Source organism: Dama dama, chromosome 8 (genome assembly GCF_033118175.1).
Source record: "Dama dama isolate Ldn47 chromosome 8, ASM3311817v1, whole genome shotgun sequence".
In the NCBI taxonomy this organism is placed as follows: domain Eukaryota; kingdom Metazoa; phylum Chordata; class Mammalia; order Artiodactyla; family Cervidae; genus Dama; species Dama dama.
In genome coordinates, this window is record NC_083688.1 from 53824386 (window position 1) to 53840544 (window position 16159).

Sequence of the window (16159 nt, forward strand, 5' to 3'; positions counted from 1 at the left end):
TATGAAAAAAGTGAGTGGCATTGAGGACTTCCCAGGTAGCACAGTGGTAAAGAATCCGCCTGCCAATGCAGGAGACCCAAGAGACACAGGTTCAACCCCTGGGTCAGGAAGATCCCCTGGAACAGGAAATGGCAACCCACTCCACTATTCTTGCCTGGAAAATTCCATGGGCAGAGAAGCCTGGTAGGCTACAGACTATAGGGTCACAAAGAGTTGGACCCGACAGAGCAAATGCATGTGCACGTGTGCATATGTGCACACAAACGCACACACACGGCTTTTCCAAGGGATCTATGTCCCTTCCCTAAAGTGAAATGACACAGTGAGCAGTAATTAAGGGCCTGCCACCTAAGTAACAACAGTTATCTCCATATGGACTCTGCTGCCTTGGATCACCATCCCCGAAGAAAAAATGCCAAATAACCAGTGAGTTACTGGGCATAACTGATGGTAATTTCAATGAAAAACTTGGATTATGAACAAATGTGTGTTCATACACTGAGGTATATATTCTAAAATCAACTCTACAGTATATTTTTGGAAATACACAACATAACCCTCAAGATTGACAATTAGGAAGTTTCACTAAAGACAAGCTTTAAAGTAAAAAAAATGGGGCAAATATCTTCTTACAAATCACTCCCTGTGCCACTGTATTACAGTAAAATAAAGCAGACATGGGTGCTCACCCAGGGCTCACTCTCAGCCCGGGTCTCACACAGACTTCTGTGTGGCTACATGTCCCAGACTTTGAAAGCCCTCAAACATCTGGCATGACAATTTTTCCTATACCTCCACCTCCATGCAGCATTTTCACCTTTAGGAAATCAGCTTAAAGTTCTAACTCAAAAGTCGAATCCTAAAGTGATAAATCAGTACCAAAGATAGCTGGACATGTTGCATTAAAAGTTGTGAAAGGGCTCTCAGTGTCTGCACATAAAAAACCAACTTGGGGTTTGAAACGCTAAGAAAATGTGCCTTATTATCTACCTAATTAACTATGGGGTTTTTACTAGAATCTGGTTTCATATATATAGCACTTAGGCATTTTCACCATGGATTTTTTTTCTAATACAAATTTAAAGTTTATCTAATAACTGAAAAATTACTCATGTGTCTATATATCTGAATCTAAAATTTGATGCCCACCCCTGAAATAAAATTAATGAAATATCTAATCCACATTATCTTATTATTATACACACTATTCTAATAAATCCCAAATCATTTCTTAATCTGAAATTAATTTAGACATATGTGAACATCTGATTTCTTCTATAGTATTGGTATGTAGTCTTATTTCATGATAAACATGCAGTCTTTTCTTTTCATGGTAAACACATTTTTATATAAGAAAGAATACCAAAGTAAAAATGAGACAAAGCATCTACTTTTATATAAAGCCATCCATTACAGAGGAACAGAAATGCTCTCTGAAATTTCAGCTTTATTGCTACAGATACTTCACAACCAGTGGTGGATTATTTCTGTCTTCTGTAGGGGTATTAAATGTCAAAGTGCTAAAAAAGTCCAGCCTTGAATTATAAACTAGGTGATGTACTGCCTCAGTTTTTTTGATGAATTTTGACCCTAAAGAAGACAGATTAAAAATAGACCCTATTTATTTATAAAAACAGACCTTGATGAAGTCACTAGCTGTTGAGAACTGATTCATGTACAGGAAAGTCCCCAATTCCACCTCAATACATCACACACACACACACATACACACACACACACACACCCCAGAAAACAAAGCAGATTCAAGATTCCTTTAGGAAGTGTTGTAACAAGCAGTTCTGCTCCCAATCACCCACTCATCATCAATTAAGCCAAAGGTATAATGTAAAAGGAAAAAAAAAGCTATAAATCTCAAGCAATTTAAAAAGAGTAAAATTATATTCCATATGCTACAAAATGGCATGAGTGTGCTACACATATGGAGTAAACAGCATGCCATGAGATAGCACATAAATTAATTGCATCAAAAATTCAAGAGAAATGTAAAAGAAAAGGAATTCAAAGCAATTCCTTCTACCCACCCCCCCACCCCCCATCTTTCAGGTGAGTTTTCTGAGTTCATGTGGAAGGATTTTCTGCGATTAACTCCCCAGCCCCGCAGACCCTCACTCACTCTTCCACTTGGCGGGAGGAAATGCACCTCTGGGCAACGAAATTTGGAGAAGAAAGGGGCATGAGTGTGTAGCTCAGCCCTCCACACTGCACACTCAGCTCCACTCCCCAGGCGCTGCTCAGCGCTGTGGATGCCCGCCCGCCTGCCCGAGGACTACTAGCATCCCCTTGGTGATAAACCAAATCACTTTCTTCAACCTTGCCTCTATAGTAATAAAGCTGCCTTCTCTCCAGCTTGATTCCTATGCCTATTTCTCATGTGTTTCCAAACCGTGTGGGGAAAGCACATCACCTCTTAGACCTCTGTCTTAGTTATTTACCTTCCGCTGCATAGGAAAGGCCCCCAAACCTACCAGCTTAGACCAATATCATTTATTAACTCATGAGTCTGAGAGGTAGCTTTGTAGTTCTTCTGATCTAACCCAGGTTGGCTGGCAGCTGGCTGACCTAAGATGGTCTCAACTCACATGTCTGCTGGTTCATTCCATGTGTCTCTCATCACCCAGCTGACTCTCCCGGGCTCGTGCACATGCAGGTGATGACAGAGTTCCCCAGAGAAGCGATAGAGGACAAGTCCCAGCACAGAACCAATTCTCGAGCTGACCAGGGCGCCATGCTTGTGAACTGTCCCACTGACCAAAACAAATCTCACGGCCAAGCCTTATGTCATTGAGGGAAGGAACTACCACAGAGGGTGGATCCAAGCTAAAAAAAACTGTTGTGGCCATTTCTATAAACCATCTACTGGGTTTAGGCTATTTAAAATAAAATGGTCACCAATTCTTTCCACACTCTTCCCACTGAGAGGTGGAATCCACATCCCCCAGCACTGAAACTGAGCAAACTTATGTCTACATGGACTTAAGAGAGTCAAAGTAACACTGTACCATTTCCTAGGTTCCTCAGGCTTCTTCCTGGTTCTTTCAGAACGTGGTCGGTCGGTATGTTCCCTTTTGGGGTACTCCCTCTCAGAATCTAGCCGGCCTGCTGTAAGAAGCCCAAACCACCCATGGCCACACGTAGATGGCTCTCAGTCTAGTCCTTGGGCTAGGCTCTGAGCCCAGTCCTTGAATGATCCCAGCCCAGGAGCCTGATATGTGAATGACAAAGACTCCAGAGGACTATGACCCCCTCCATTTGTGTAAGTCTTCCCCAACACTGGGGAAGTCTATGCAGCTGAAGTTCCATATGCTGTGGTGACAAGCCAGCTCTGCTGACTCCATCTGAATTCTTAACCCACAGAATCCAGGAGCATATGACAGGGCGTTGTTTTACTCCACTAAGCCTGGGGTGGTTTACTGGGCAGTAATCATAACCGGACCACACACCAACTTCAACATTTGCTTTCATTCATAATCACAGGATTGCATTACTTCTTTCAACCTGAACAGATATCAGCAACAGAGGAACTTTGATTACCAACAACTCTGTTAGCCTTGCTGGGATTTAGAAAAAGTATTTTTAAATGATTAGCATAGAACGTTCAGATAAAATTATCCAATGAACGAGCAGCTTTATTATTCAATAAATTTCTCCATGTCAAATTGTACTTGATGTACACTAGGTACTTACATGATTAGTTAATTCAACAATTATATAATAAACATCAGACACTATTTTAGTTATTGTCATTCAGCAACCATACAAACTAAGTCTCTGTTATTATAGGGTATATATTGGTCTGGGTGCTAGAGACCATCAACAAATAAGTATCATGAAAAGAAGCTAATGTTTACTGAGTGCTTACTACATGCGCTGTTACAAGCGCTTTGGATGTTAAATTATTCACAACTCATCACAATTCTATGACATCAACCCTATTACCTTCATTTCAAAGATAAAGAAATGAAGGCACAGAGAATTAAGTAACTTGTCTTTTTGTTTAGACATCGGCACTCACATGATAAATCACTGAGAGCTGCATAAGTAAGCTAATGAATATGCTCCAAACAATACAGCAGGAAAACACAGAGCCTGCCTATATTTAACCAATTCCATCCTCGTCTCCAGCATTTACTGAGCACCTACTGTGACTTGAGAAAACAAAGATCATGGCATCTTTGCCATATTTTCTGCACAGTCTGAATTGCCTTTTAGTGCCATAACTATAAACAAGTATCTATGATTATTAATAAAAGCAACAGATTTCCAAACATTTTAAGTTCATAACATTAGGTCCAAAATCCTCAAATGTAAATGTATAAATTTTATGAGATCAACAAGTATTAACAAAATAGGAGAAACAGTACTTCACATCAGCCAAAAATCTGGATGTGCATCCATATTTTATCTTGTCTACTTAAGTAAATGTTTGCCATTTTCTATTTTTGTAAAACCTCTCTCCTAATGACACTAACCTCAGAAACACATAGCTTTCAAATGAGTTGAAGACAAGTTTTACAGTACAAACTCTCTTAGAAAGATAGGGTAAGTTATTGGGCTTCCCACCCCCCCCACCCCACTTCCTGGGTACACAATGGGCTCAAGAGATCCTATGACTTTTTCAAGGTAATAATTACAGCCAAAGCAACTTACACTTTTACTAGCTGGCTGCTAACAAAGCAAGCAATATAGACTTCCTACAAAACAGCAAATCTTATCTTCTTTTAACTAAGACCATGGTATCCAGTCCCATCACTTCATAGCAAATGGATGGGGAAACAGTGGAAACAGTGGCTGGCTTTATTTTGGGGGGCTCCAAAATCACTGCAGATGGTGACTGCAGCCATGAAATTAAAAGACGCTTACTCCTTGCAAGAAAAGCTATGACCAACCTAGACAGCATATTAAAAAGCAGAGACACTACTTTGGCAACAAAGGTTCAACTAGTCACGGCTATGGTTTTTCCAGTAGTCATGTATGGATGTGAGAGTTGGACTATAAAGAAAGCTGAGAGGTGAAGAATTGATGCTTTTGAACTGTGGTGTTGGAGAGGACTCTTGAGAGTCCCTTGGACTGCAAGGAGATCCAACCAGTCCATCCTGAAGGAGATCAGTCCTGAATATTCATTGGAAGGGCTGATGTTGAAGCTGAAACTCCAACACTTTGGCCACCTGATGCGAAGAGCTGACTCATTTGAAAAGACCCTGATGCTGGGAAAGACTGAAGGCAGGAGGAGAAAGGGATGACAGAGGATGAGATGGTTGGATGGCATCACCGACTCAACAGACATGAGTTTGGGTAAACTCCAGGAGTTGGTGATGGACAGGGAGGCCTGGCGTGCTGCAGTCCATGGGGTCACAAACAGTTGGACACAACTGAGCGACTGAACTGAACTGAACAAAATGGCAAATCTTGTCTTCTTTTCTGGGTACAAGAAGCTAACTTTTGGCAGCTTGGTGAGAACAAGAGTGGGTTTACCCATGGCTTTATACCCCCTTAAGATAGCAGGCACCAGCTCCCTGTGGCCACCTATGAGTCAGTCCTCTGTCTATACTGGGTGAAATTTCCTGCTCTCACCACTAATGTTTCCCTCTCCTTTCCAAAGCAAAGGATACTCTAAAATACCAGGGTGTTCCCACTACCACAAACTTCAATATAATTTCATAGTGGGAACAAATGGTAACAGAGACCATCTGAAATCCATTCATGATGATATATTAATTTTCATTGGAAATGAACCGAGTGTTTACTATTTATTCTCCATGGATACTACAAGAACTAGGGACAGGAAGACATTTCTGTTTGAAATTTGAAACTTCAAAATGTAAAACCCAAGTGATTTTCTAATACTTGCAATCTAAGTCATCCTTAAATATTTTCCTAGAGTCCTCAAGAGTAACATAGATTCAGTCATCTCAGAATGTTCTATAATAAAAAGAGTTCATTTATTCTTATTTTAAAAACAGTGTGCTATTCAATTAATAACTAGAGCTAATTTCTCTTATAAAATGCAAGTGCTATAAATGTGTTATAACTGTCTTTCAGAATAAAAGGTAATCATTTCTTACAATTGAGGCTACCCTTTCCCTTACAGCTCACCAACTGGCATGCATCGTGAAGGAAGCCTGCCTAGGAAACCTGGCAGGGTTATAATCATTTGCTTTTGGTGGCATCATAAATGGTTTGCATGAGTACTTCTGCGTCCTTATTTGACATTTAAAATCATTTAACATAAGTAGCACCACCCTAGCCAATTTCACTTCAGATTAAATCTTCCTCTTCAAGAAGTTTCCCCAGTAACAATACATTTTTGCAAATATGGATAATCCCAATGGATGGTACACAAACTAAATTAAAAAATTAAGTTATTTAAAAACTATAAATGGTAGAAATGGGAAGAACCATGGAATTCATCCAAGTCAGTTCTATTGTTTCCAAGATGAAAAAACTCTAGCCCTAGAAGTTTACTCCATGAATTGTAGTTTTAAATGTTTTTTAAAAATTCAGCTGCACGGTGTGCCCAAATTCTAAAAACATTCACTTTGGAATCAAATGGCATTCCTCTGGATCTAGAGTTTGTCAGGAAGACCTCAGGGGCCACCTGGGGGTCTAGGGATTCTGGCAACTCATATCTTCTTTAACCAGATCAGGCCTTGTTTTATCTGTTTCATATTTGGAGTAAAATTTCATTTGGAGAAAGAATGCCACTACTATAACAAAAAGCAGTGCTTCAGATATCTGAGCCAATTTGCTTTTTGTCTGGTATACGCTGAGATTGTTTTCATTCTAACAATCCCAGTAGCATCTTAGGACAGTGAAGAGCCAGGGGAAGGTGGAGAGGTGGAGTGGCTCAGCAGTCTGGCCCTCAAAAAAACAAGAGGGTAGACAGGCTGTGGCTCCCGCTGCATGGGCACAAACCCTGAGTTGTCATCTTACACGTCTCAAACAAATCAGATGAAACAGACATGAGCAGAGACATCAGGACAGTTCTGAAGCGTGGATGAAGGGGCCTCCCTGACAACAGGTACTGACCACTGTGTCCCCTGAGAAAACTCTGCACCTGGGGCTGTTGAGTAGACCTGACCTGATTTTGTTCCTTTTTTTTTTTTTTACCTTTGACAGAGAATGTTTTACTACAATCACAAATCATGACTAAAGAAAACGAAATAAATCTGTTTCTACCTAACAGGTGTATCACATTTCAATTATCTAAATTCACTAAAGACAAAATGAACAGGTTTTTCTCATTCTATCATATAAATGTTATCCCCAAAAGTTATTAAAATCAATTATTATTTATGTTTTCTTTTAACCATAATTTTGTTAAAGAAAACAACTGTTGAAGAATCTTTTTTATTACTGGATTGGCTATAGAATATAAAATACAGTTGGACTAATATTTATTTCTTTAGCAGACTTCTAAAAAGTTTCTCAAAGGCAAAGACTTCGATCTTTTAAAAAAGACTTGGAAATTAAATATTATAAAAACAATCTAAAATGCATAGGTTAAAAATCTAAATGTAAGAACAGGAAATGTATTCTTATAGCTGTTTCTTAAAGACCCAAGTATCTAAACTATTCTATTTATATATTAATATATATTTTACTATTCTGAACTTCTTTAAAATACTCACAGTTACTTATCACTCCTCCCAGTGGATCGCCTTTAAAGTCAAATTCAATATCCATATATTTGCCCTGCAAAAGAAAGAATTTGTGAGTTAAGTGCACCTCAAAATATTCAGTCTGTATCTTAAAACATAGTATAATCAGCCCTTTATACATTGGTTTAAATATAATTAAGAAGGACATAGTCTATGTAACCATGATGCAAAACAACATGCCTCCATAAATAGCTCATACTAAATACTCCATTAGCTCAAACTGAACGTATCTCATTGCTAATTTACGAATACATTTTCTCAACCATCATAAGACTTTTCCATTTCAGATATGTGCTTCAAAGCTCTTAATGGTGTGTGTATTCAATCCAAAAATGAAAACCAGAAAAAAAAAGTATTCCTTGCATATGCTCTAGCTAGGAATATAAATTATTTCAGTTTTACAGGCAAAGTATGTTTTAAGCCATGACTAGACATTTCAAACATACTGGATGGTGGGTAAAATGGAACACTTCAAGTTCTGTTTTTACATCTACTCAAATCAAATGCACAATTATGTGGTGTGACCACCTCAGAATCAAAGGCTGATCATTATTACTCTTTTTGGCTTTTAATCTAGATTATATAGCAATATATAACCCATTATATAATATTACACTATATAGATGGAATCTCAAACACACAGGAATACACGTGGAGTCTCTTATACTATGATTTGTAGAGAAGAATCTTAAATCATCTGGTGAAAGAGTAACAAACATATCAGAATAACCCTGACGGCTGACTTTTGTTTGGAAAAGCGTGTGTTGATCTAATAAGTAGTCTGGTTTTGTTTCATGTTCTACCTTAGTCAGATCTATGGTTTATAAATAATTCTCCCAGAGAATTAATTCTATTTTTCAAAATAATGGTAAAGGAGGAGAAACACGATCACATGGCACACAATCAATGATGCAATTTGTGACTTTTTATTAGATCGTGAATGCTCCCCTGCCTTTTTCTTCATTGTCATGGGTCATCTGGCCTAAGTCTTCACTTACTCATTATAAAAATGTCTATCAAGCATCTCCTAGATACTAACGTAGACTCAAGGGAAAGCAAGGCATAGCTCCTGCCCTCAAGGAACTTACAGCCTTGGGGGAACTGGGACATAAACAGGACATAACCATGTGCAGGGCTGGATCCTACAGTGGGTCATGGTGCCGTACACAAAGAACAGGGGACAGGGGACGGTGTCGGAGATCTGCCCCGACTCAGAGATGAAGTGCCAGGGGAGGTCAGGCAGGCAGGAGCCTGGGGGTCAGCGAGGAGCAGGCTTAAGGACTGGCACCCATGAGGATAGCAAGGGAAGCCAGAACATCATGACACCAACATTTCCTCCTGGCACAAAAGTCTCGTCATTCAAGGTTCCTCAACAAGGATGCCGTGATCAGACTCGCCTCTTTCTAAGATCATTCTGGCTGTGTAGAATGGACTGCAAAGGATCTAACTGGCAGAAGTGACAGCATGTGGGGAGAAATGGTAGTTTGTAGCTAGAGTAGCAAAGGAGGAGACTGAACGGAGTTGAGAGCTACGAAGGGAGTCACGATGACAGGCTGCAGTGGGAAGTAGAAGGTAAAGAAGACTGGGGTCAAGAATTCCAAAGTCCAGGCTGAGATCCAGGCAACCAAGAGCAGTGCTCTGTAGGAGACATGGGGACCCCAGAGCCAAAGCAGGTATCAAGGAGGGAGAAAGAGTAACTTCACAAGAGTCAGCGGTTGACCAGATGAGACAAGATGCCTTTGATGGCAGGTGCTCCCTGGGCAGAGGAGGAGACAGAGCTTCTAGCAGGAGAGACGAGCGAGAGACAGGAGCATGTGTGAGCTGACACGGGGACTGCGAGGTGTCAAGGAGTGGGGCTGAGTGGGTCTGTGAGCCTGGAAGACGATTTCTGTGTGGCAGGCATGAGACCATCAGCTGAGAATAAAGAACAGGAGGTTTGAAGTGAGTAAACCCCGTGGAGAAGGGAAATGGAAACTGACCAGGGCTCAACTCCAGGACAGCACTGAGAACCCAGCTGACGCCATGCTGATGGCGTCCCCAAGGCGCGGTTCTGATCCTGTCACCAGACCGCTCACAAACAACCAGGGGCTTCCCGCAGACTACACAACCAAGTCCGAGCCCCCGACCCTGCTTCTCCAGGCCCTCCAGCTGGGGCCCAGGCCCATCTTCCCAGTGCTCTGCTCCACGGCTCCATTCACAGAACCTCTGGCCTGGCCATGAACTCTGGCAAATGCAGGTCCACACTGGCTTCTCCCTTCAGTTCCTCATGCTATAGTGCCAGCTCCTTGGGCTCACCACTCGAATTTGGCTTCTTTAAATCCTGTGGACCCACTCAGGACTGTCCCTGCCCCGGACTCCTCCAGCTTCTTGAGTCTTCCCTAACACTTCATCTGTACTTTTCATGGGAAACTTACTAGTTTCTGTGTTGTAATTATTTTCAGACATGTCCATTTTCCTGACTAGCCTTTAAGCTTCTTCAAAATAGGTATCCATTCATCAACAGATAAATGTTTCCAGAGTCCACTGTGGCACCAGCTCACTCACGCTCCTGGGGCCACTTTAGTGAACAAGAGGCTGAGGAGCTCACTTCCTCGGCTCCTACCCTCCAGGGCCAATGAGGATGGAAATGGGGAAAGAGCAAAGTTAACCCCAGAGCCTGATGAATGCCTTCAAAAATGAAAAAAGGGTGAAGTCACAGAGATGCCTACCAAAGGCATCATGGAAGTGACATCTGAGATAAGACCTACACCATACGAGATGCCAGTCATACACAGATCTGGGGACGGAGCACATTGGCCAAAAGGACCAGCAACAGAAAGGCCTAAGGCCAGGAATCACTCGGACATGCCTGACAGTCACAAAGGGCTGTGCGGCTGAGGCCTGAGGGGCCTGGTAAGGGTTGGCTGGGCAGCCTAGCTCGCCCTAGGAGGGCTGAGGGAGCCCAGGCTGTATTCCAGGTGCGAGGGGACTGCAGAGGCTGTCACTGGCAGGGGACGGCAGTTTGCAAAGATCACTCAGGCTGCTAGTGGGCAAGGGACGGCAAGCTGCAAGATGACATGCAGGGAGACCTAAGCTTAACTACGTTTAAAAAAAAAACAACAGAGTTTTCAAACAAATGAATAAACTATGTGTGTGTTTCTATTCTTACCAAATGAGAGGCGTGGTGATGAGATCTTCCTGACCCTATAACACTCTCTCCCATGCTCTCCAGAGCCTTATTCACCTCGGGGTACACAGCAGATGCTCAACAAAATCCCCTTCCAAAGTTCTTCAATCAAGAAGTGATTTTCAAAGCCTTAAACTAACCCCTCCAAGAAAAAAAAAAACACTGAGTCTTAACAGAAGCTCAATATGTCAAATTAAAGTGAGTGCTGGGGTGGGGGTCACTATGAGATATATCATGGGAACACTGGTCCACACTGTCCGCTACAGTGAGATGAAGGGTCTACCAGATTTCTCAGCAAAGAGATCAAGAAATTTAATCCAGGACAATCAGTCAAGCATATTTGGAGGAAAGGTAATTTCCCTGGATTCATAAACCCCTGTTATATATACAGCAGTAATTTTAAACATATAAGAGTCCTACTATAGTATTATAATACAGACTTGAGTATATTACTGGTCAAAGTCACAGGCCACAAAGCAGAGAAATTACTAAAAACTGGGCATGAAATGATTTAGCTTCAATTAATCAAGTATTAATCTCATATCCTAATACCCGTGTTATGATAGGATTTCTCTGAAGTTATTCAACAAGCTAAATCACTTGCTGAGCCTTTTGCTAGATTTTCCAATATCTCTAAGTACTAATGACTCTTTAAGCAATATACTTTTCTGAATTTTTATGGCCTATAGACTAAATATATTTGCAAATTTTTTAAATGTATGTACATTTGCCAACAGCAAAAATAAAATCTCTAACCTATATAGAAGCTTGATCTTTGGAATTACTCCTATCCGCCCACACTTTGTGTCTAGTTCTATTTATGTAATGAGATTAGCCAAGTTACCACAACAGTAAAAGGCACGGCTCAAATCAGTTTTAACAACTTAAGGGGGTAATCCAATGGAAAAATTTCACTGCCTTGGAATTAGGAAACTTAGTCTTCCACTTTCCAAGCTATCAAAACTATCCCCACCTGAGGTCATTCTCGTGCCTTAAGCACGGGATAACTCTAACAAGAAAAAAGTAAAAGGGGACTAAAGGAAGCTAGGGGTGGGGGGCTGGGGAGGAGGTATGGGGTGCAGGAAGAATGTCTGGCAGGGAGGCACAGAAGATCATCAATAATGGTCCCAAGCAATGGATATGAGAACACAGCTTTATCAAATTCATAGAACTAAACTATAGGGAAAAAGCCATCAATTTCAAAATGCAACTATCCTATTTCCCCCAGCTGTCTCCAGGCAGTGCGTGTGTCCAGCGTTGGGAGAGAAGGCAGCCCAGCTGGAGAGATCCCAGGGGCTGATGTGCAGGGTGCACGCTGGAGAGACATGGAGATGAGACTGGAAAGGATTCAGTCAGCTTCGGTCATCACTGTTCGGTATTCCACTCATCCCCTACTGGTTGCTACACTAACTGATTTTTACCTCTACAAGGTTTTAGAATACATGTCCAACCTTTCTGGCCCCACTGAAGAAAGGGTAAGAGTTGTAAACAAACTTGATACCTAGTCTATCCTCCTTTCTACTTAATTTCTGAGTCTTAATTACGCTTTCTGAATATCAAAACTCAACACTAGTAAAGATTCTAAACAACCCAATTTTAATTGCTCATAGAGTTTTCTGATAGATGATAAGAAAACATGGGGAAAAAAACAGCCTGTCACTCCAAGAAGAATTTGAAAGGAAAATTCCAGAAAGCATGAAAATAGTCCTTATAGAACTTTTAGCCTGTCTCAATACAGTGCTTCTTATTTTTTAAAATGTGGGTATTAAGAAATATTAAACATCTACTGGTTGTTTAAACACACATGAGCTAAATATTAGTGTTAACACTTATGCTTATACAAATACTTACAAATCTAGAGGAGTTGTCATTCCTTACAGTCTTGGCATTTCCAAATGCTGGTAGGAAAGAAACAGATGTGTGGTCAAGCGACAGAAAAATAATTTCAAGCCAAAAACTAAAACAAATACATGACAGCTATAAATTTCTAGAAATGCTACTAGCAGCAATGACATTTCTGTCCAGAAAATTTCCATAGAAACTAAACGCAAGTTTTAATAAGCTGCCAAAGCTCCCATGTCCTCTTGTAAGTTCATAGAAAGAGTCATCCCTGTGATTCGTGGAACTTTTTTCCAAGTACTACTGTAAACAATCTTGTCTAATTCAACACCTTTTAACTGTTTTGATAGTAGTCAACTGAATGGCTAGCAAGCAGGGCTTCTGTGTTCTTCTTCCATTATAAACAACAAATAAGGTTATTTTAACTAGTTAACATTACCAAAGGTTTTATGAAACTCAACTCATGAGGTTTCCAGGTGGAAAAAAGCATGAGAAACTGTAAACTGTTTAATTAACTTTGAAATAAAAGCTATTTAAATGTGATTAAATATATAACTCTGAAATACAGAAAGAGTAAGAAATTTGGAAACTAACGTCATTTCCAATAGACTAAAAATACCACATAGTTTCATTAGTTTATGTCCATCAGACCTAAGTTTGTTTTTCCAGAAAAACAAAACAAAAACAGCCCACAAGGCAAAATCAAGTCAGTCCCAAGCTTAGCTGCTTCAAGGAGCCAGAATCTTCCACAGGACGCCCTTTCCAATGAGAGCACAGAAGAACCACGGGGATTATACTGCCCCAGGCACAGAACACTCCGGTCTGACAAAGGTCTTTCAGTGTCAAAAGGTTAAGAGGACTGTTTCATCAAGTTTGTGCATAAGATAGGAGCAGATTAATCTGGGCCTTGGTAACAGATGATTAAGTGGGATAAATGTAAATCACAGAAGCAGAGGGGATCCCTGTTTGATGCTGTGAAGCCCAAAAGCATACCTCACACTTTAATGTGTAAACCAATCGCCTGAGGATCTTGTTCAAGTGCACATTTCAGTTCACTGAATCCAGGGATGGGCATGAAATTCTGCTCTTCTACCAATACCCTCCCACCCTACCCTGAGGGATCCATGGGCCATACTGCAGCCAGTAGGGACTGCAAGGTGATATGCGATGGTGTGGCGAATAGAAATGACTCTAGATGAGAGGCCAGGCATCAAAACCCCAGAAGCCCTCACAGCTTCATTAAGTTAAAGAGGGAAGAAGATCAGAATTTATTATTCTGATGATTAACAATGATTAACAATGGCCAAAAGATGGTCCAAATTTTGAAAGCAATCCTCTGATCAAAATTTGGAAAGTTCACTGTGGATATTCAGTAACCAAACCTACTGTGTTTCATGTTAGCTGGTATTTTTATGTTTTTGATTGTTAAAAAAAAAAATAGTTGGTTCCTGCCCAGTTAAGACAAAATTTACAAAGTCACATCAGGCAAGTTCTTTGATTCGGAGATTCCACTTGGAATGGGTATGGCTTCATGGTCCCTGACAACAAATTCTCTTTTTGATAGTAAATAAGCCGAGATGCTGTATTAAGTAAAGAAACCTGCACATGAAAAACACTCAAAAAAGGATGCTTGCTGAAGAGGTTCACGTCCTTATCCCACGTCCACCATCAGCTAAAGGGCTTTGATACATGTAACCTTGCTAATGGTGAGTGTTGACCTAGTCATCCTGAACACCATAGCTTTTCTGTGTTTTCATAGGCTAGATCTTTGTGGTGGGGGTGAACACGCAGGGATGCCAAATTAACTAATATGCACAGCCCCAAAGTCTAGCACAAGATGCTGACACATAAAGGAGAGTTTATTGTGGCTTGAAGGTCAAGGGCAAGTGAAGGAATTGCTTCAAAAAACTTTATTCAGGGTGCCATTTGCAAGCCATAGACCATCTTTTCATCAAACAAATCTGAGTTGCATGTTACTAAACATAGCTCTAAACACTAAAGTCTTTTATTGTAAGCCTCTGAAGCAAAAACAAGTGTTCCATTATAGAACACTCGAGACACACTCGTCAATTGTTTTTTTAAGTTCATTGTGCTAAGTGTTCATTTACAGTAGCAACTCCAGTTAAAAAGTAAAGCATTCCCATAAAATATAATACATGCCTACAGTGGACATTTCTCCCATTTCCTGCACTGAGGCCTCGTTTCAAATACCATCAAATAAACAGTCAAATTCTAATCACAGATGCAAGCTATAGCATTCCACAGTGCTTCTGTTAGATCTCAGCATTCTTAAAATAAGCATCTACAGAAACGTAACACATGTATAGCATCCTAACTTAAAAGCAAAAGACAATAAACAAAAAGTCAAATACTGGAATGAGGAGAAGATACAGTGTTTTCTATCATAGCATCTTTATTTGTTAAGGTACTGAAGGGAAAGAAAGACCATATAATAACGATGTTTTGGCCTTTGTTTCTCATATGCAAAGTATTTCCATGAGTTTTATTTCACTATCCAGGGGATAAAGATGTATACGGTGTAATACAGTGGATGGAGGGACTCGGCCTGCGTAACAGAGACAATGGGCAGGGCTCTGCTTCTCCATACTGGGTTGGGGCGGGGTGGGGGGGTTCTTCCTCCAAAAGGAGCTCTGCTTTAATCCATGTTAAATCTTGACCTTCCATGACTCTGAACAAACGGCTGAACCAAACTACTCTTTGAGACCAGAACTTCTGACCAGGGGTTGTCTTGACCCCCACGACAGCTGGCAATGTCCAGAGACATTTTCAATGGTCACAACTAGAGGTAGGGGTGCGACTGGTACCCAGGGGGCAGAGATCAGAGATGCTGCTAAACATCCTACAAGGCGCAGGACAGCCTTCCATATCAAAGACTTACCCAGTTCAAACTGTCCATGCCCTGGCTGAGAAACCTATTCTATCCTGACAACTGTGTCAAATGACAATACAGGTATGCTTACAGTATACACAACGCAGTGGGCCTTCCATCAACAGAGACAGGCTTTGATTTACTCATTTCAACGTAAGGATGGCTTATGCTGATGGTTTATGCCAACCTCCACGGCAGAAGGGGACTTATCTTTGGCTTGGTTTCCTGATGGTATTATGGACTAAATGTTTATGTCCTTCCCTCCCCACAACATGTTGGAAGCCCTAACCCCCAATGTAATGGTATCTGGAGATGGGCCTCTAGGAGGTAATCAGATGAGGTTATGAGCCAGCCCCCAACCACCCATCGTCCCCCTGCTCCTCCCACATATACACACAAAGAAGAGGTCATGTGAGCACACAGCCGGATGCAGCTGCTTACAAACCAAGAGGCTTCAGAAGAACACCTACCTTAGCAGCAGGTGATCTTAGACTTTAGAGCCCCCACAAGTGTGAGAAAATAGATTTCTGATGTTTAAGCCACCCAGTCTGTGGTACTTTGTTATGGCAGCCCAAGCTGACTGAC

At 41.0% G+C, this 16159-nt stretch overlaps 1 protein-coding gene across 3 annotated transcripts in view; it reads right to left on the reverse strand.

Moving 5' to 3' along the window:
• The window catches only part of MYO1B (myosin IB), a 190419-nt gene that overhangs the window by 62635 nt on the left and 111625 nt on the right, over window positions 1–16159 (reverse strand). For all 3 annotated transcript variants that reach the window (XM_061149115.1, XM_061149117.1, XM_061149116.1), the window contains 2 exons: window positions 12697–12743; window positions 7650–7713 (listed from right to left, as the gene is read on the reverse strand). In XM_061149115.1, coding sequence (XP_061005098.1) covers window positions 7650–7713; window positions 12697–12743 — 111 coding nt within the window. The remainder of the gene's footprint in view (window positions 1–7649; window positions 7714–12696; window positions 12744–16159) is intronic.